The 21855-nt window shown below is 34.2% G+C and overlaps 1 protein-coding gene across 1 annotated transcript in view; it reads left to right on the forward strand.

Moving 5' to 3' along the window:
• The window catches only part of LOC120636972 (whirlin), a 159769-nt gene that overhangs the window by 52911 nt on the left and 85003 nt on the right, over nucleotides 1–21855 (forward strand). The window contains exons 6-7 of the mRNA XM_039908551.1: nucleotides 1073–1203; nucleotides 15622–15780. Coding sequence (XP_039764485.1) covers nucleotides 1073–1203; nucleotides 15622–15780 — 290 coding nt within the window. The remainder of the gene's footprint in view (nucleotides 1–1072; nucleotides 1204–15621; nucleotides 15781–21855) is intronic.

The raw sequence follows: 21855 nt of genomic DNA on the forward strand, positions 1-21855 counted from the left end.
AACCCTCCTTTTGGGAGAGGCCTTTGGGCCATCTGTCGACTGTTATAGGTTATTGATGTGATGATGTTCCTACATCTATTTTGAGGGTATAGAAATATATAAATAATTGCATTTTTTGTTTTTTTCTTTATTTAAATAGGCACATATATGGCACTTTTGATGCGTACATTACATGTAAAATATAACATAGGGTTGATAACTAAATTCGTCAACTTAAAACTAAAGCTACGAGGGTTCCAAACGCGTCCTGGTCTGAAAAGAACAACAAACTTAGCCGGTTGTTTTTTTTATCACCATCTCACATTGTCACTTTACACCCAAGCATTTTTATCGTTGACGTAGGCCTTATTACTATAATAGGACTTCTCCAAGATATCAAGTGGTAGTTTATTGAAAAATTGTTTACAATTTCGTTTAAATGAATTACTTATTTTATGTAGTCTAGTATATTGCACTGCTAGTTTATTTTTGCTTCTAATGTTCAAATTATTGCAGTCACATTTTCTCTTAAATTTAAATATATTTTTGTGAACGCTATAGCCGTAGTCGTTATAGACTAGGATGTAGTTTTATAAATATTAGTTAAATATTAACAGATCTCGTCCGTCTCGATGGACACAGGGTGGCACGTTACAGGACGTATTCCTTGCATGCCTTGCGAAGTGTTGATCTTTTATAGGCGATGGTTTCAACTTACTCGTACCATCAGGTAGTCCATCTGCTAGGACCGCGGAAAAAAGCGTAATAAAAAGGCATATAATATTAATTTCACCTGCATCGATGCTACGATAATCCTAGCTTAATTCCCAAAGCACAGACCGTGACCGAAAAGATGCTGGTTCAAATTAGTAGGGATTTAAAATGTATATGTTTGATAAAGTGCGATCCCTACTCAAATACCAAAGTATTTGATCGTTGTATCGAGATACTTTGGTTGATTGACATGACTACATGTACAATGAACTACTTGTTACAAGTACAAAGAACATTTGCATTATTTTTTTATATTGCACTGTTAAAAAAATAACGTTTATTACTTACAAATGTTTAATTTATTTGTTTTGTATAACAGGAGTGGGTGTGTACATATCGCGGGTGGAAGAGGGTTCGGTGGCGGAGCGGGCAGGGCTCCGTCCAGGCGACTCCATCCTGCAAGTCAACGGGACACCATTCTCAGGCATTTCTCACGAGGATGCCCTGAAGGTAGGTGTTAAGTGTACTTTTAGTATATTATTTTTAGGTTAAATTCATTTATTTCAAGTCAGCCTACTAACGCTTATAAGCACTTTTGGAACGTCAAGTATGTATGTTTCTAGTGACTCTAACATTACTATTATAATATTCCTAACAGTTAGTCTGCCTGTCCGTTTTTGTGCAATAAGTCAAGTGGTCGCAGCAATTCACTAGTCATAATCGGCACAAGACCGTTGAATTTGGAAAAACATACAAGAAACAAAGATTAGAAGAAAATGTTCTGGCCTTCCATGAAATAGATTTTGTTTGATTCATTTAGTAAAAAACAAACAGACTTTAATTTTATTTATATTTATCTCTATGGATCTATTCGAGAGCGCTTCGGCTAAAACGACAGGAAGATATACTTAACCACTTCAAGCAAACGAAACTATTACAATAATGGCTGCTGCAAAAATAACGCAGATATTACATCTATTTCAGCAGATTTTGCGAGAGTTTCAATCTACTGCGCCTTGAAAAATGTAAATAAGCTTTCCTTTGTACACTTCATGTATCTTATGTTCACAATCACAATTTATGGTACATAAATAATAAATAAATAAATAAATAAATAAATCCGAAGAATCATTAAATATAGTAACCAAGACTAAATCTGTTAGATAAAACATAAACACCGAGTTGAAACTTTATCCTTTACCCCATTTCTATCTAATTACACAGATACTACTTAAATAACCTACTTAAACTGAGTTTCGCAAGGTTTAATTTTGCAAGGCAGCCCTAATATAATAAAGTAGACTGTTTGCTTACCTCGTCGGTTAGTTAGCACGTTCTACTAAGAAACACGATATCCTGAGTTCGATTAATTATCGGCCAAAAAGGTATTATGTATTGGTTCAAGAAGTTCTCGTTACCAGCCTGAATTTAGTAAATTGGACCATTCCCACATCTGTGCCTCGGAGAGAACATTAATCCGTTGGCCCCTTTATATTATCATGTGATAATAATCGTTTGAGTATGACAAGCCGCTTTGTACCAGCGTGAAGAGTTTGAGCTCTATTTCCCTCTCTCCTTTAAGATAAGAGTCCCAACTGTGGGACACTAATGGGCTATGCATGATGATGAGGACGCACAATCTTTATTTAGTACATACTTACACGTTCGAAATATTTTTAATTCAAATAGGCCATATATGGCACATTTCTTGTTAAACTTATAACTAAAACTACAAGGGTATCCAACCGTGCCTGATCTATAATATTTTAAAGAGTTTTAAACTGTGTATTTATAGATACTATTCATTTTAATAAACATCCACTGTAACCTAGTTTTAGCTTGGTAGGTATTTCACGAGTTTACGATATTGTCAGAACGCTAAATTCAATTTTGGTTTAACATTTTGATTCGCGTGCGATTCACCTTTCAGTGCCTTTCAATAAATATCCGAGACTGTCGTTCAGGTTGACATTTGTAATTTACCCGCGTCGTTTATAATTGTATAGCTATTGTGATGCACCAAATAATGACCGTACTTTAATGATAACGATAAGAACGAATTACTGAAAGAATTAAAAAAATATTATTATTAAATGTTTGCCTAAGGATAGAATGACATGGCGGAATTACGAAGACAAAACTTTTACAGCCTTATCATCAGAAGCCTTTTAACGTCCCACTGTTGGGCCTCGTCTCTTATTGGAGATACGGTTTTAGAGCTTCGACCCACAGCACTGCTTCAATGCGGGTTGGCTAGCTTTAACGATTATTATCACGTCATGATAATAACCGGTACCGACGGATTATTGTTCTCCCCGAGACACATATTAAAATAAATAATAGTTTAAAAAATAAATAAAAAACACGCTTTTTATAGAAAACCGAACTAAAAAATTGAAAATATTATTTTCTATTTTTAGTTTTTGGTGCATGGTGTCAATAGTTATAAATATTTTATTGACAGATATGAGTAGAGTGATTATTATTTTGATAATATCTTAAAAGCACCCCACGCTTTTTTTTAAATAAAATATATTTTTATTCACACTATTATTAATTTATATTTATAGAAATTTTTAACACTATTCTTAATTTAAATTTATTAAAATTTATTTTCTATTTTTTAGTTCGGTTTTCTATAAAAAGCGTGTTTTTTAGTTTTTTTTAAACTATTATTTATTTTCTACTTTTTAGTTTGGTTTATTTTAAACTGTTATTTGATCTAATCTACTATCAATTCCGTGATAACTTGTTTAAAACAGTCCATTAAAAAGAAACAGCTAACGCCCTCTACCATCTAGTAGCTTAATGTTTTCTGTGGTATTTGTTAGGTACGCGAACGCCATCTGTTGGAAACGCAATAGGTTTTTTACATTTGGGTCTAGGGTTTTTTACATTTGGGTCTAGATGGCGCTGTAGTAATTGTAATTAGTGTATTGTCATCGATCCTCGATATGTCTACAAAGTTTGAATCAAATCTGATCGTTCAAAGTGGGTCAAAATCGCGCTCAAAGAAGTCGGTTACAAACAAACATACAAACATACAGGTGAAGCTAATAAAAAGCGTGTATCATTGTAAAAAACAATGACATTGGATGACTACAAAAAAAATTGCACTAAAATATCCAAATATCTACTATTTTGTAATCGAATACTACTATTTTACAACCGTACTCTCGATGCCAATGATATACAATATAATAATAATGCAACAAAATCAAATCATCATCATCATCATCATCAACACTTCAACCGATTGAAGTCCACTGCTGGACATAGGTCTTTTAAGGAGTTTCAAAATCCACAGTCCTGGGACGCTTGTTTCCAGCGGCTCCCAGCGACTCGTTCTATGAAGTCTGTCCATCTCGTTGGGGGCCGACCAACGCTGCGTTTACATGTGTGGTGTCGTCATTCCAGCTCCTCGGAACCCCAACGTCCATCGGTTCTCCGAGCTTTGTGCCCTGCCCATTTCCACTTCAGCTTTGCGACTCGCTGAGCTACGTCAGTAACTCTGGTTCTTTTAAGGATCTCCTCATTTCTGATTTAATCACGTAGAGATACTCCCAACATTGCTATCTCCATCGTCCGCTGATAAAATCAAATATACGAAAACATTTAGACTGCCTGATTTACTACCTAAAATTATAAAGAATAGATAGTAATGCAAAGGCATTTCTAGCGAATGCACTTGTGGCAAGAATTACATGAAATAAAAATGGAAATTCAAATTCAAATTCAAATTCAAATTCATTTATTTCAAGTAGGCCTACTTTATAAGCACTTTTGAAACGTCAAGTATGCATGTTTGTGTGACTCTACCACCGGTTCGGTAAGCAGATTCTACCGAGAAGAGCCGGCAAGAAACTCAGTAGTTGCTCTTTTTGAAAAGTATGCTCAAGTCTAATATTATAGTAGATGGCGCCATATGTGATAATATATATATTTATATATATAATATGTATAGTATTATAAATGCGAAAGTTTATTTGTCCATCCTTCGCGCTCCAAGATAGCAACCTATCAACTTGATTTTTTTGCATAGAGTTACTTAAAAGGTTGGAGAGTAACATAGGCTACTTTTTATCCCATGACAAAAAATGGTTCTTAAGGGATAAGTAAAAAACCGTAATAAACGCGGACTAAGACCGCGGGAACAGCTAGTACCGCACAGCTAGTTAAGGCTGGACTGTAATAGTTTTTATAATGAATTTATATATATTTATTTTTGTTAAAAAAAAATTATCGTTCTTCAAAAAAGACAGGATTTTAAATAAATTTCCACCAACCAATATGTTTGATTCCATCTTTAATTGGTCTTATTTTCATTGCCAAGCCATTTCTGTTCAAAATATTTTAGTTCTCACGCAAATTTTATTTGAAATTCACAAATATTTTCAACGGGAATGAACAATCAACTGAAAGATTATTAAGCTACTAAACTATTATGTTATAAATTAATATGAATTAACGTCAGCTATTATTTTCATTTTCATTCATTTTTTAATCAAGCAAATTAGGCTGGTACTGCGGGAAATGAAATCTGGACACGAGATTGACGCTTTTAATTTCCGTACGTCGCGCGTCGATTCCAAGTCTGTACTGGAATGAAAAAGTACCATTTCAAGAGATGACAATTTTTTCATCAAATCTTTACTTATAATAAAACTGTAACTGGAAGATTTCTGTACATTTAATATATTTTAAACATTTTGAACGGGGGATGCTTTATAATCGACACTGAGTCCAAAACAGATTTTTATTTAATTTTTATCTGTGTGTCTGTCTGTCTGTCCGAGCATCACATCAAATTACTGAACGGATTTAAATAAAATTTCGTATAGTGGTAGCTGATATACCGGGTCAACATATAGGATACTTTTTATCCCGATAAACAATAAGTTTCCTCCGGGAAATGGGATGAAATTTTTTATCAATTTTACTTCATAGCTTCGTTAAATTTTGACCAATTTTTATAATTCTTTTTTTATTTGAAAGTGTATACTAAGCACGCTCTGACAAATTTTAATGTAGATTTGATAAATATTATCGGAGATATAGGACATAACTCTTCACAGATAACTGCAAGTCGCGAGGCATATGGGACAACGAACGAATGCATGCGTATCATCCTGCTAAATAATAATATTATAAATGCGAAAGAAATTAAGTAATATAATATTAAGTTTTATTATATGCCTGTAAATTCAGTTTTAAAATATTCAAATTGAACCTATCGCTTAGTAGTTGCGACGGGTATAGAATAACACGTACGGCCGCGAATAACATAGTTTGGAAATAAAACAGGCCCACCTGGTAGGCGCTGCATTAGTTTCTAGGTTTTTTCTAGCTGCAGACGAAGTTGCGCGGTTCAGCTAGTCTGTATATAAATTATAAAATTGTTTTATTTAATAATACAGAGTATGTTTATTTTGTGGTTGAACTTCAATGAATAGATATCATTATTAAAGCGTATAATTTTAAGCAAATTTTCAGTGAATTATAGGTAGTTTCTACTTATATTTCTATTATTCAGAAAATTCTTAAGTACACTTGACATTTTCCTTTCATACAAGTTGAAAACAGCATGTATTTTACCTACCGTTTCCTTATGCATGTTTTATTATGTTTGGCTATTTCCATATTAGGGACTTTCTATATTAGACTCAGTGCGAATACGTGAGACCCATGAAACGTAATATAGGAGGGTTAGGCGTGAGCCCTTCCTTCCGCAATTCCTTACGATATCACCTGATTTACGGTGCAGCCTTTGGATGAATATATTGTCTAAAATGCTATTCCTTATTTATAACATTTTAGAGGTTGTAATTGTACAGTAATGTCACAATCAGGAACATTAACAACAACAATACGAGTCAGTCAAAATTGCTATTTCCGCAATGGTTTCTGTAAAATAATCTAATCTAAAAGGGACATTGGATAGAAGCAGGCGTTACTTTGCGGAAATCCATGATAAATTATCAAAACTAAGCTTAATTCGCTCCGAAACCGGAGCATCCTCAGGAGATGTTGACTTTACAATGAATAATTGTTAAGTACAAAATTGTTGAATTAACAATTATTAATTGTAAAGTCAACATCTCCTGAGGATGCTCCAGTTTCGGAGCGAAACGTGCGTAGAGGGTATATTACCGGGGATCTGTTTGGTGTGGAGTATAAGGATTGAAGAAATTATAAATTACACCACACAGATTCTCCTGCTTTTCGCGGAGTATAGCAAATTAAGCTTAATTTTGATAATATAATCTAAAAGGATTTAATCAAGCTATAGCCAATTTTTATTTTCTTAAATTTCTTAAATGTTAACAGCTTTATAATATTCATTTGGTTTATCCGCCCATCGTATATATTTTGTTTGGCCTTGTTTCATACACACATCTCGACGAAGACACCACCAAGAGTATACAAACATTATGTTACCTAGCGACAGTTCAATAAAGAATATCAGGATTTAAAAATTAATCTGATACTTGAAATAAAAACGTAGAAGACAAAAATGGATTTCCGCGCATGTTTGAGAAAAAACCCTTTCCGCCTTACTTTATACTCTAAATATCACTGCGTTATTTTTTGCCACATAAATGTTTAACCTTCTGTTCCCTATCCATGTCCTATATCACAGATTATACATAGCTACTATAGACTATGATCAATTCCAAATCCAAGATGGTCGCCAGAATGGCGAATTACAATTTTTTTTTCATAACTCCATTAATATGAGTGAGAAATGAAAGTGCTTTACTTGTAGAATAATTAAACTAAAAAAGTCGGGGGTTTCTGAATTTTGAATTTATTCTTAAAAGAACAGGTTCTGATGTTTAAATTGAGATAAAACCGTGCGTAGTCAAGAAAGTACATAAAAAAACTACTAACTTAACCATACGACTGTAGCATTTTTGCTGTCTCAATTCAAAGTTGAAGTAGAGCACTTTTTTGCCTGGTGCATACATGTTTGTTATGAAAAATACTCTACAATTGTGCCTGCCGTTGTTAGGAAAACATAGCTGAACTATGATGCATTGTCTACGCGCTTTTAATCAAGCGAGAGAGTATAAAAGGCTTCGGCCGTTGTTCAATACCACCCTACCGATAAAGCTTTTACGCCAAGCGATAATTGGTCGTTTTCACTAAACCTAGGAATCGCTATAATCGGATGCCTAGTTATTTAAGTGATTCTTACAGAAAAAAAACGTTTTAAGAACTCTTATGTGATGTCTAATGTCTAGGCAGCGTAAGGTTTTAGTTTCGGAAAGATATCGGCGGATCATAAAGTTTAGGATACTCGTAGACTGATACTTAACAGATGTAAAATATACATTTGGTTTTTTTTTAATTACATCAACATCATCATATCAATCCGTAACTGGCACAGGTCTCCTCCCACAATGAGAAGGATTTATTTTTTTATTTTTTAGGCTGTAGTTCACCACGCTGGTCCAGTGCAGATTGGTAGACTCCACACGCCTTTGAGAACATTATGGATAACTCTCAGGCATGCAGCATTGAAGCAAGTGATATTTTAATTGCTTAATATGCATATAACTTAGATAAGTTAGAGTGTCAAGAGTTCGAATCCCAGCATGTATCACCGAAAGTGGAACCTAATTCCTAACCACTGAGCTATCACCGCTGCCACCGATTTTTGATTATACATATGAAAAATTAAAAAAGATGATTACACAAAACACAAAATACCACACCTTGAGGCAAGAACCATAGAGTTGCCTAGTGGAAATCGATTTGTGCAAGGTAAATGTATGCCTAGGAATCCACTTTGATTAGGCGTTAGTGAAAACGGGCGTGTTCCGGTCACCAAGAAACCGATTAGGGTATGGGCTTAATATGACTGCCATACCACTAACTGTCGTCAGCTTCTTTGTAAAATTCATTTGATATTTTAGGAATTCGCTAATAATTCGTAGGAATTTTATTGTTATGAAATTTAGGATTAATTTGCTAAATTCTGCGAAAAGCAGGAGAATCTGTATGATGTAATTTATTATTACTTCAATCCTTATACTCCGCACCAAACAGATATTTGGCAATGTACCCTCTACTCACGTTTCGCTTCGAAACAGGAGCATTCTCATTGTTTAGTGCAAAATTCACCAAAAGGTATAAAAACCTTTCTTACAGTTCATTGGGAAGTCAACATCTCCTGAGGATGCTCAGAAAGTTGCAAAAGTTGCAAATTGATCTCATATTCGCTTTATTCAATCAATCAAATAATTCAAAAAAATCTTGTGAAGCATCGATGTATTGAAGTGTTCGTGAAATATAAATGTAAAAGTCACTAGTTGTTTAATACTAACTTTGAACATCCGGTTTTTGAATTGCCACAACATAAATAATAGCTTATAATTATATAAGTAGTAGTTTTAAACGGAACTAAACAATGGCAAATGTTACCGAAATAGCAAGTATTTCGTGACCAAGCTCCGTTAAGTTTATTTGTAGCAGAGACGGTTTCCCAAGTTCTTTGTTTTTACTTCGTTTAAAAGTGCTATTTGAAACATTTTATTAGAAGTTTATGCTTAAATATTTCTAAACATTACGGGCAATGCTGCTCTCATTAATTTATCAAATAAACATTTTTATATTTTGATTCACAAACATAACAATAGTCTCCAACCTTTATGGCCGCCCTGAAGTAGGCCCAAGTTCAATTCCTGTGCGGCCCAAAAGTTTGGAGACTACTTTACTATATTTTTTCTAATAAATCTCTTAAGATATTTATTAAAATTGTATCATAAATTAAAGCTTTTATTTAGAAAAGTTACAACGTTATAACACTGCCCATATCTGAGCCTTATGACACCAATACAAATGTTCCATTGTGACGTGGGTGTTCATTTATGTATATTCATGTATATGGCTGTGTGTATACATTGTGTGTGTGTTTGCGCGTGTATTTGATGTTGTGTGTATTAAATATTTCAATTACTTTTCATAAATCTGATTTGTGAAAACTACACATAATAACCACGTAACTAAATATTAAAATTAAATAGTTTGACTGAGCCGTAAATACCAATAAATAGACTCTCTTAGTCTTAGTCCTTAAGAAAATATTATAGTAACCGCAGTCTGATAATAAAGAACACTAAGATTACATCTTTAACTAAGTACCTATGTTGAATATCTATACGCCAGTGTAGCCGATATAAATATAACCTCTAGGACCATACAATAAACGTATACTTGCTAATTGAATAAGATAGTCTGTCTTTATTGTCCATCGATGCAGATTGTTTTTGTTCTATTCGACTAATAGCTAAAGTTGGTATAAGTCCGCCTACACATTAATTTTTCACTCCAATACACAAACAAAAGAAAAACAATAAGTTTCTTAGATTATTTCGGCTTCGGCTACCCTATCTTAAAATGAAGAGTTTAACACTCGAACGCGCTCATTTCCGTCTCAGATTTTTTTATAGAAGCTAACATTAAATTAAACACGAATGAAACAGTTGGCATTAAAAATGCTTTGCTTTCTTTCACGCAACAAAGGTTGTACGGATCGATGTGATTTCCTGCATGGTAAATAAATACTGTTCGTTTGACAGAAAACTATATTTTTTTTACGCCGACAAATTCCCCTTTTAAACCATAAGTAAAAAGATAAAGATAAAGGGATTGTGCTTTTTAATTAGTATACATATTTACTACTTGTTGCCCGGGTTCTTTGTCCGTGTATAATACTAAAACTAATATTTTGCAGACACTATCTTGTTGGTCATGTGCTCAAAACGTCATTTTCTCAAAACGTTACATACAGAAATTTATTTGCTTGTCCTTCCTTTACACTAACTTAGCTACTAATTAACCAAATTTTTGGCATAGAGTTAGTATAGAGGACGCAGAGTATATGCTAAGAAAACAAACGATTCCAACGGGATTCGCAAAAATAGGGGAGATTGCAGTCCAGGGCTTACTTGTAGCTGTGCGCTTGTATCTTATATCTTAATGTGTATATAAATATATATTTTTTTAATGTTTTGATTCGTTTTAAAGAATTCTATCTCCGTGCATAGACAAACATAGCTAACATATACCTACTACATAATACATGTTACGAGTATTATGGAACTCTTAGGAACCCTTTATTTTCCCAGGACAAAAAAGGTAGCTATCTTTGTGCAAAATTTCTTTAAAATCTGTGCAGCGGTGGAACCAAATATAGATAACAAACACACAAATATAAATACAGGCATTTATAATATTAGTACGGATTGTAATGTCGAAAGGAGTGCTTATTATTCATGCGAATGGAAACTCATCGATATTGAACTTTAAATATTCATGTTATCTACGTGCGCTTCTCTCTCACGAGCATGGTAATTTATGAATGTGACTGCCATCTGAAAATTTCGCCAGCATTCAATCTTCTTATTCAACGAATTGTCTCTTATTGGAACCGGAGCGAATGAACATATTTGAGTGAGCCGAGTCTGAAATATATTTTCTGTTTAAGACTTGTGTATACCTACGCATTAATAAAATTGTCTGTGGCTTAGAAACTCACAAAATTCGTCTTTTTTTTAATTTGTTTGCGTTAATCTAAAAAATCCGATATTTTTTTGGAGTTGATATATAGGTAATATATTTATTTTTGTTATAATATAAGATTTTAATATTATACCTCTAGGGCGTTTATACGGGGAATGAATGGTCATTTTCCAAGGAATATAGCTGAAAATTGATATTCAGGTTGACAATTAAAATGGTAAAAATATTAGTTATTCGGTATTCCAAAAGTTCTATCTAAAAAAAGTTAAATAAAGAATAAAACTTTATTTTTTAGAACGAGCTAAAAGACTTAGAAAATTGTAGGAGACTAACAACTTGCCCCAGAGAGCACGTTGACCCCTATGCGCAAAAGTGAGACTTATGGCTAATATGATGATGATGATGAAATACTTTCAAGGTGGATTACTACTTTAAGTTTTATGATTTCGGGAAAAAAATCTTTATTCAACGAGGATATCTTTATTAATAACTTTTTTGAGCGTTATTAGTTGTTGAGGGGAAACCTAGAGTTAAGGGATCCCGAGGCAATACACCAACTAGCCTTACAGCAGCTATGCCACTGCTCTAGATCCGTACCTATTCCATAGTCACATATGCAATGAGACAGTTAGTAAGGTCAAACAGTTGTACCGATTTAACTGGATTCTAGCAGAGAGGTGAACGCAAGGAGATACCCTTTGCATTGTTAAAGTGACAAATGAAGATAAACTATAGCCGTCGCGTCGGTCAAGTATTGTAGGCGTTTGTTTCTTTTGTTTCATTCTGCATCCTCGTGTATCATATCTAAGACATGCCTGCCATGTCTATTTAAACTATAGGTACTGAAAATCGGGAGTTTTTGAAATTTGAATTTATTCTTAAGAGAACAGGTTCTGATATTTAAATTGAGATAAAACCGTCCGTAGTCAAGAAACTACATACAATACTACTAACTTAACCATACAACCGTAGCATTTTTGCTGTCTCAATTCAAAGTTGAAGTAGAGCACTATTTTGCCTGGTTCATAGGTACAGTTTGTTATGAAGATGAATAAGGCATCCCTGCCATGTCTATTATTATCTTTTTAAATGCAAAATTGTGTATTTGATTGTTACTCCTATGATCAAATCAACCACAGCACCGATATTCATGAAATTTGGCACGAATAAGACTCGCATCCTGGAGATGGACATGGGTAACGTTCCCGGAGGATTTAAAAAAAACCCTTTGTTACGGCTTCACATTTAAAACTCTCTTCTTTACGAAATTTTGCACAGATATAACTTTCTTTATAGTGACGGATATGGGATAAAATATATCATGTGGATGCTCAGAGAGACCGACTGCCTTTACAATTAAAGGGGTAGGTACTATAAATAACCTTTTTGGTTCAAAGAGGTAAGCCCTTTGAACCAAAAGTCAGTGGTTAATTCGTCAGCAGAAACATTCCTATGAAGAGAAATGTTTCTCCAAAAATACAAAGTAGGTCGCAAAAAATATGATGAAGCTCAAACAAATCATCTGTTTCTAAGTTTTAAGAAGACATGACATAAGAGCAGTAAGAAGTAATTGGTATTTGTTCGCGTTAATCTAAAAAATAGTAGCCCAAATCTTTTAATATAAGTTTTTAAAACTATACCGTAGGGCGCAGGTGTCTTAGGTTTTGAGTTTTTTTCAAGTTAAACTTCATTAGGTGCCGCCCTGTAAGATTATCATTATAATTAAAAATAAGGGTAGTGATTTAAAATTTCCTATCACCTGTCGTTGATGATTGCGGGCCACTCGGTTTAGATGAAGGAAGCGATCGCACTCGGAGTAAGGAGCGCTGCAGGAGCGAAACTATAACCGCTATCGTGGAACCGTCATCATGGTTAGTACAATGTGGTCGCGCTTCCACCGCTGAATCACGGCTACGGGATTCGCGTCCTTCGTTTGACTGTTTCAACCTATTGCAAGAACAACAGGGATTAAGGTATATGTGTATATACCTTAATCCCTGTTGTTCTTTGCTTCGACTTCAAGTCAACTTGTCAAGTTTCGACTTATTTTACGCTTATTTTTGTGTAAAAATAAGCGTAAAATAAGTCGAAACTTGACAAGAAAAAATTCGCTGAACATGAACTTTCGTAGGGTGTTATTCCAATATAACATTCCTTCATATTCTAAGATAAAGTATGTGTATATTAAAGGCGCACTTAAATAACAATAAGTGCAGTATACACAAGTTTTGATAAACCTTGTTGAAAGAATTTAGAATATTGAGTTAATACTTGCCTAGATCTTATGCACTTTCAAGTCCCTTTTGGATTTTTGGATATTTAATATGAATGTGTGACCTTACATTTATAGGGTAGGTGTTAAGCCTTATGTGCCTGTAATTACACCGGCAACCTCACCCTTCAGACCGGAACAAAGCATTGTAACATGGCGGCAGAAATAAGAATTGAAATAGTACTTCCCCGAACGAGATCTGTCACAAAAAGCTTTACCATTGCTGAAATAATAATAATCAACAGACTACGATTTGTACTGCAAATTTAGTGTAGGCATTTTGATGGGGCAAATAAGTTAATTACATATAAAAAACATTTAACCAAAACGCTTAGCGGCTCGTCTTTGTCGGTAGAGTGATTACCACACCACGGCCGAGCCTAAACCAGTCCAGCGAAAATTCAGAAATTGTGAATTCCCATACTCTCCCTGCGGGTTAGAATCCGAGATCTCCCACGAAAAGCTGCAATCAAGAGGGTATCTTATATTCCTATAGATAAATGTCCTGAAATACTGTATCCATATTCAATATTATCCGAAACAAAGCTCTTTTTGTTCGCGAATTACCATTCATATTTGCTTTTCAGGGCAATATTTTAGCGTTGAAAAATTAATACAAAAGCGGGGAAAACGAATCGGAAGGATATTTTTAAAAAAAACAACGAATTTTTTATCTTTATTATGATACGATTTGAAATTCTATTGTGTTTCAAAATTGTTTTTCGCAAGCGACTAATCCTCCGGCCCCCGTTCCTATAAAAAATGAAGTTTAGTCTCTATGTTAAGTATGTTAAAATTGTGTAGTACAATGTATAAGCCTTTCCTTTGTTGATGGAATAGTGGATCTGTAAAGCATTGTCTACTCGCCTTTAATCATGCGAGAGTGAAGTGAGTTTAAGCTTAAGCTACAAGTACTAGAGACTTTTTAATGTTCATAAAACACAGGTATATACGTAGTAGTTGTTATAAAAGAAGTACTTAGCCTATTAATGCCCCACACTGGGCGTTTTATATCACATTTGAGAGAGATAAAAAGTTGAACTTAAGATAATAAAAAACAAAGATGAATTTAATAACATGTTCTATAAGTTTGGCGTGATACTAAGCTTTAATGGGTTTTTACGTGTATTACCTTTTACAAACTTATTTCAATAATATTTCATATACCTGCTGAACTAGGTCAGACCACGGGCATATGATAAGATACTCGGGCTAATATGAATTCCATCCCATATAGTCGGAATTAAGATCCAATAATTGATAGTCCTGGATATCATGATATTGGAATGCCATTAGAAATTCCGTCCTCTAACTAGATTAGGGGAATTTAAGATTTTAGTTTTGGATTTGTGATCTGAATTTCAGGAATGTTTATCTGCCTCTGAAATGCAAAAATTGGTTTCGTAGCACAGCAAAATACTCACGCTACGGTCTACAATACAGCTTAAAGCTTAAATTATCTTCATACAAGCTTGTCTAACATATCAAGTTGACTAGATACATTAAAGATACATATCATCTGGAATAGTTCCTGTTAAAACTTTTGTCTCTTTAACTTCCAAAACTTCACGTGAACTTCACATAAACTCCTTCGTTCTGTAATATTTTAAGTATAGATATAAACGATATATTCCTATCTTAGTTTTGATTAAAAGATATATTACTTACTAGATGTGCGCTGCAGCTTCGCCTGCGTAATTTTGGGAGGTAGCGTACTGCTACATAGTCTACACCTGTAGTCACATATAAGATTTTGAGATTTTTTTCACAATTTTTTTTTTATCTTACGTTATTTTTTTTTTAATGAGAAGTATACGATGTTATTTCTAATACCTCCAAGAATATGTATAAAAAGTTTCATGAAGATCGGTCCGGTAGTTTTCACGTGAAAGCCTAATAAACAAATTTACATTCACATTTATAATATTAGTAGGGATACTAGATTTCTAAGATTGATTATACTGTACTGTACCTACTGTTTCTCGCAACTTCATCGGGCTTGTTTTAGGAGTTTTACCTAATATAAAAAGCTGATCAATGGTTTAGACGTAAAAGGAAAATAGACAACCAGAGATAACTTCTAAGTTACATTTCAAGCATTATTATTATAAATTAGATTTTGTCCACAGATGCTAAAATCCTGCCGGCAGCTGACCATGGTTGTGCGGACAGCTGGCGCCCTCGTAGGCCGAGCATCTTGCTCGTGGATGGACCGGTATGGAAGGCCAGCATCACCTCCACCTCAGCGGCCGCTACGGTCTGCCTCAAAAGATCGTTCAATACGAAGGGTAAGAAATATTGTTTTTATGTCAGACAGCCGGTTGGCGCAATGGGAAGCGACCCTGCTTTCTGCGTCCAAGACTGAGGGTTCGATTCCCACAACTGAAAAAATTGTTGTGTGATGAACATGAATGTTTTTCAGTGTCTGTGTGTTTATCTGTATTAGTATTTATGTGTATTATATTTATAAAAATATTCACCAGCTATCTTAGTAACCGTAACACAAGCTACGCTTCGTTTGTGTGTATTTTTGTACGATATTTATTATTTATTGTTATCAATATCGGTTATCGGTAATGATGTCATGTTGCCAAAGTTGCAAGTTATGATTATTGTTTGTGTTATAGTCAAATTGGCCTGATAGGACGCTAGGTAAAATCGTCGGCGGTTAAGGATTTGCCATTCGCGATTCAGCTCTACGCACTCGAACGCAAGAATCTCCTTGACTGAGGAAAGTCTAGACCTATCTTGGGTATATAAACGGATTTAAAATACAAGTAGTTAGATAAATTGTTTTCAATGTTTGTCGTTTACTTACATGCCGTTTACATACTATTTTTGAAATTTTTTAAGTACTTACCATTTCTCATTAGTGGCTATCGTGGCTCAAGTCAACTAATCCCAATCTATTATATTTCGAACTTGGAAGAAATATTATATTTTTCATTTTCTACCAAGACTGAACATAACATAATCAGCATAGAACATCTTGGACTAATGCCCGAAATGATTAGACCTAGGAATCTCCTGAATCGAATGCCTAATGATTTAGAGGAGGTACCTATATATTATATCTTTAAACGAGCAATTCTTGTATATATATAAATAATAAATATAATAAATAATAAATAAATATACTACGGGGGTTTCGGGGGCAATAAATCGATCTAGCTAGGATTCATTTTTAGAAAATGTCATTTTATTCGTGTTAAATATATATAAATATATATATATATATATATATATATATTTATTTATCGATATAATTATATTGGAATCTCGGAATAATTTATATTGGACATACGACTATTTTTTTAAGTCGACTCATTCGCGGGCGAAGTCGCGCAGGTCCGCTAGTAGAATAAAAACGCTTCGCCAACTCTTAGGTAATAACTGTTAGTCAAAGGTAGATGTATGCATAGGAATATCCATTACATTAGGCCAGAATATATTACATTAGGCGTTACCTATTGAGGCATTGCCGTCGTTAGTGAAAACGAGCATAGGTAAATCCCTGAATATCGTTCCTATGGTAGAAAGTTGTATGGTGGGAGGCTTCGGCCGTGGCTAGTTACCACCCTACCGACAAAGATGTGCCGCTAAGCAATTTAGTGTTCCGGTGCGATGTACGTAGACACCGATTGGTGGTATGACTCCCATACTCCCTAACAGGTAAGCCCGCTACCATCTTAGGACTGCATCATCACTTACCACCAGGTGAGATAGCAGTCAAGGGCTAACTTGTAGTGGAATAAGAAATAAAAAAATAAACTTTCCATTTCCGTTTCAAAGTATTCGTGCCCGCTAAAATGCCTCTAATAAATCCGTGTATCTTAATACTTTATGACGGTTACTGCAAATTCAAAAGTTTATCCGTGTTGAATATTAATATAAAAAGAGCTTTTAGATATTTCAAGCTTTATGGTCATTTTAAAAGCAATTGAAAAGCGACGACGAGCTCTCATTTTTCTCATTTTTCGCCTTTCAGAACGATGAATAAAATAAAACGGGATAGTGCCATTTTCTCACGCCTTTACTATTTACGTACCAAACTGAAGATAAATTTTATTGCAGTTCTAATTTAATTGCTCAACTACTAGTAAATTAAATCTTAAGGTGACTGCCGATCACATCTCCGTACAAAATTTATCGGCAGATTATTGCAGTATTATTTTTTCTAAATCTCATACAAGGATAGATATCGCATTATCTCTAAAATATCTTCACTGCATACACTAGCACTTACATTTTAAACAATATACAAAAATATATAACCTTGGTAAGCTTACCTTAATTTTTACTAAAAACTGAAATGTAAATATTACAAACAAATTTAATTAAAGAGTATTAAAGCCTTAACTTAATAATAAGTAGTCGCTATCCGTCCGTCTTGTCATACTTTAAACATAACATAACAGTTTTAATTTTAACTGTCATTAGAACAACAAATAATAGAAACTAATATGGCGAACTCAAAGATGGCCATCACTATGAAAATCTGTTATGCTGATATGGGATATCGTGTTCAGTCCTACTAAAGAAAAATAATAATGAAAACAATGTACGAAAAAGATGGGAATTCCAAAATAGCTGCAATATACCTGTATACGATGGACAGATGTAAATAAATTTGACAATAAATAACAGACACATTTTTGTGTATTGTTTTAGATCGTCTCTTATTAACTTTTTGGTTTTGAAAAAGTATCTACATAATGTTTATATATCTGGTACAATGATATGAAACCCATTGTTTGCTTTCTGATCGCTGAGGGGTCTCTATCTCCAACAGTATTAATCAAATTTTCACAAAATGGGGACATAATCAAAGTAATAAAAGCTTCTTGGTTAATTACTTTTATTAAAATTGGTTAAGGCGTAGCAGAGTTACGGAGTAAAGTCGACAAAAACTTCCATGATCTATCCCGAACAAACCCTATTTTTGTACGGGATGAAAAGTGTCCTTTATTCATAGTGTTCAATCCGGAGTAATAGCTATAAATGTACAAAGGCTTTTGGCGCCGCGCGCACAAGCAAACAGATACACGGGCAACTAGACCAAATTTTTTGAAATTCGCCTTCTTTGTTCTATTACTTATTCACTTATTTATATCACTTATTTCTAACGCGTCTCAGTATTATAATTTTTTTAATCTTTAATCTACAGCCACAGCGAGTCTATCTTTTTATTTTATGTATAGAGTATAGACAGATATAAGATATATAAAGCTATACCTATTTATTGTGGAATTATTTTGCTATAAATTGTTATGGAATATTTAGTAGTAAAAAGATATGCCGATACCTTTTGTACCTCACCAGGGCACCTTAATAATCGGTGCATGCTGTATTATTGTGATGTGTGTTATAACTGATTAAGAAGGTATGTGGCCAGTACTACAGCAAGAAGATGAAGTCACATTTTTGATGCTTCATTAGATGACAACTAGGTCATAAGACCCAGGAACTTGTTATGTCTTGAGTTATTCAGAATTCTTGATTGCGTCTCTTGTGCTCCGCTTTTATTTTGCGAATATTTCATGAAGCGTGACCTTGTTAATTGTTTTGCTCAAACCCTTTTTTGTTGCGATAGAGATACAAACAAAAAATAGGTATTTGGGATCATTTTGCGTAAGGATGGAAGAGATGTATTAAACGTGCGTAGAGGGTGTATTGCCGAGGATCTGTTTGGTGTGGAGTATAAGGATTGAAGAAATTATAAATTACACCACACAGATTCTCCTGCTTTTCGCGGAGTATAGCAAATTAAGCTTAATTTTGATAATATATCATGGATTTCCGCAAAGTAACGCCTGCTTCTATACAATATATACAATACGATGGAAGAGATCCAAATTGTTTAAATTAAATTCGTAGACAGTAGAAATAATATAGGTATTTTTTCATTTAAAAGAGAACAAAGATAATTAACGAATGCAGATAATTCTGGAATAAAAATTGTAAACTGCCCAATTAGTCAGTAGGCTAAGTAGACTTTTCTAACACTTTCGATTTTTTTAATAACGTTTTTAACTCAGGGTGTTTTTAACCCTCGACGTAATATTTGGGTCAGTATGCCCGACGCGAAGCGAGGGGTGTTATAAGTATGACTTGTCTGTGTCTGTGCGTGTCTCTCAGTGGCATCATAGCTCCCGAACAGATAAACCGTTTCCCTTTTTTTTGGTTTGAAACGTGAATAAGTCGGGAGTGTTCTTAGCTATATTTGATCAAAAGCAGTTCAAGATGGCCGCCGCTGCAAAATGGCGGATCACATATTATTATATTTTCACAACTCTCGCAATACGGATATCAAATGCTCCGTTAATATGGCTTGTCTATTCTAAGGGGTTTTTGAGTTGCAATTTATCAAATTGTGATAAATAATTGAGAGGTTATGAGAGAGGAGTTGAACATTTATTCATACCTACCTATATACATACCAGACAAAATTCAAACCTTCCTTTTCGCGTCTTTGTAGTCAAGTAAAAATAATACTTACCGTACACTTAATAGATGAATGTTTGTTCGTAGATCGCACGTCTACCGTCTACAGCACTTCTACGCCTATCCCCGCATGCTTACTTTATACTTTTGATATAATGCCTTGTTTTAAAATAACAACTAGACCTTTAGAATAGCCCGGTACAAACACTCTTCACTAAAGTTTTTATTACTTTTCGTTTCGGTCTACAGATTTAAATATTACTAATTTTTACAAACATACTTGACTTAAAACAATATCAAAGTTAAATATAGCTATTATTTTCGTGTCTTCAACAAAGCTTGTACTACGAATGGATAGTCCATCGGGCGAAATTTGACCTTCAACTATTCGAGTTATGTACAGTCCACATCCTTAACCTTTGAGCTATTGAGTTTGCTTTGAGTGCAGATTTACGAGAAATCACAAAAAGCTCCTGATTGAGAGCTGTAGACACAATTTAGATGGAATTTAGGTTATCCTTATTTCTGAATACATGTAACAGGGCTCTGTCAGGCAGACCTTCGAATTTAACCCTTTACCTCTTGTATGTGTATTTTCTTAACCAAGTAATTTTCCAGAATTTTCTCAAAATTTACGCGGATGTTTAATCATATTAATTACTCCGCACCATAAAAATCCTTCCCACGTATCACGTCAGGTTTTATTACGTACTCGTATGTGATATATTTAGGGCGGGTGAAAGCAATTGCGGTTGAAAGGATTACTTTGTCATGCCCGCGCCATTACCCAATAAACTTATGATTCTATTTGTATACGCTTATAATGGAACGAAAATATGCTTTGTTGTCATCCTACCTACATATTTTAAGGGAACAAGTAAAAACAACAAAGGCATACTTAACGCTAAATAAGTTTTCCCCAATATATCTTTAGTAATTGCTAGTACTTTTATACACAAGGGGTGAATTGTCTTCGGTTACGTTTCATTTCGGCCTCACCGTCCAAATATAAATGGATACGACAAAGAGATGGGAGAATATATGATAAAGGCCTTATATTCTATGAACAAAGCTCTCGAGGGTAACAGAATAAAATAAAAATAGGTATCTGCATGTAACCAACGAATAAAGTAACCGGTGAAACAATTGAGCAGGTGGAGTACAATTGGCTTTATCGCTAAACAACGATCTCTTAACCGACCGGTCAAGGCAAAGGGCTAGGCCTCATAAAAATAAAGTGAGCAGGGTTGAGCTAGAAATGGAGAAATTGAGAAAATTACGCTCACGCATGGCAAGGAACTGTCATAAGTAAGCACACTAAACCTGCAGTTTAACTGCCGTTTCAGACCGTCATATTTTTATTAAGGGCTTCAATGATTTTAAATGTTGAGGGCAGGCGTATTACGATAGCCTAGAAATATAGCGCTTTATACATTATTATGACCAGTTGAGATGTGTTACCTGACCTCGACGTCCTAGTTTGGCCGTTTATTTTTGTGCCTCGAACAGCAAAGTTAAGCTGACCATAATTTAATAATCAGCATATCTTTTTATTAGCATATAATGTTCCAAATAATTATTCTTAAACTGATCTACTTGTTTATTTGATAAACCCTATATACCCTATATAGTCGTCTAAAAGGTAAAAGGTATTATAGTACTCAAAAATTGGTGCACTTTAAAACGGCTATCGGCTACTTCAAAAGCTCGGCACGGAGTCTACACCCACAGTGTTTATTGACCTGTCATGTTTCGGATCCAGATGAGTATAACTTATAAGGATTTAGCGGTTTTTTCATTATAGTAATTAAATTTAATAAAACTAACGAACTAAACTAAACGAACTACTTAATGATTTAATTATATTTTTTTATTTCATATAGTTTCCAAAATACCGTGTGTGTAAAGCAAACACTTAG

The sequence above is a fragment of the Pararge aegeria genome, chromosome 3, assembly GCF_905163445.1.
Source record: "Pararge aegeria chromosome 3, ilParAegt1.1, whole genome shotgun sequence".
Lineage (NCBI taxonomy): Eukaryota > Metazoa > Arthropoda > Insecta > Lepidoptera > Nymphalidae > Pararge > Pararge aegeria.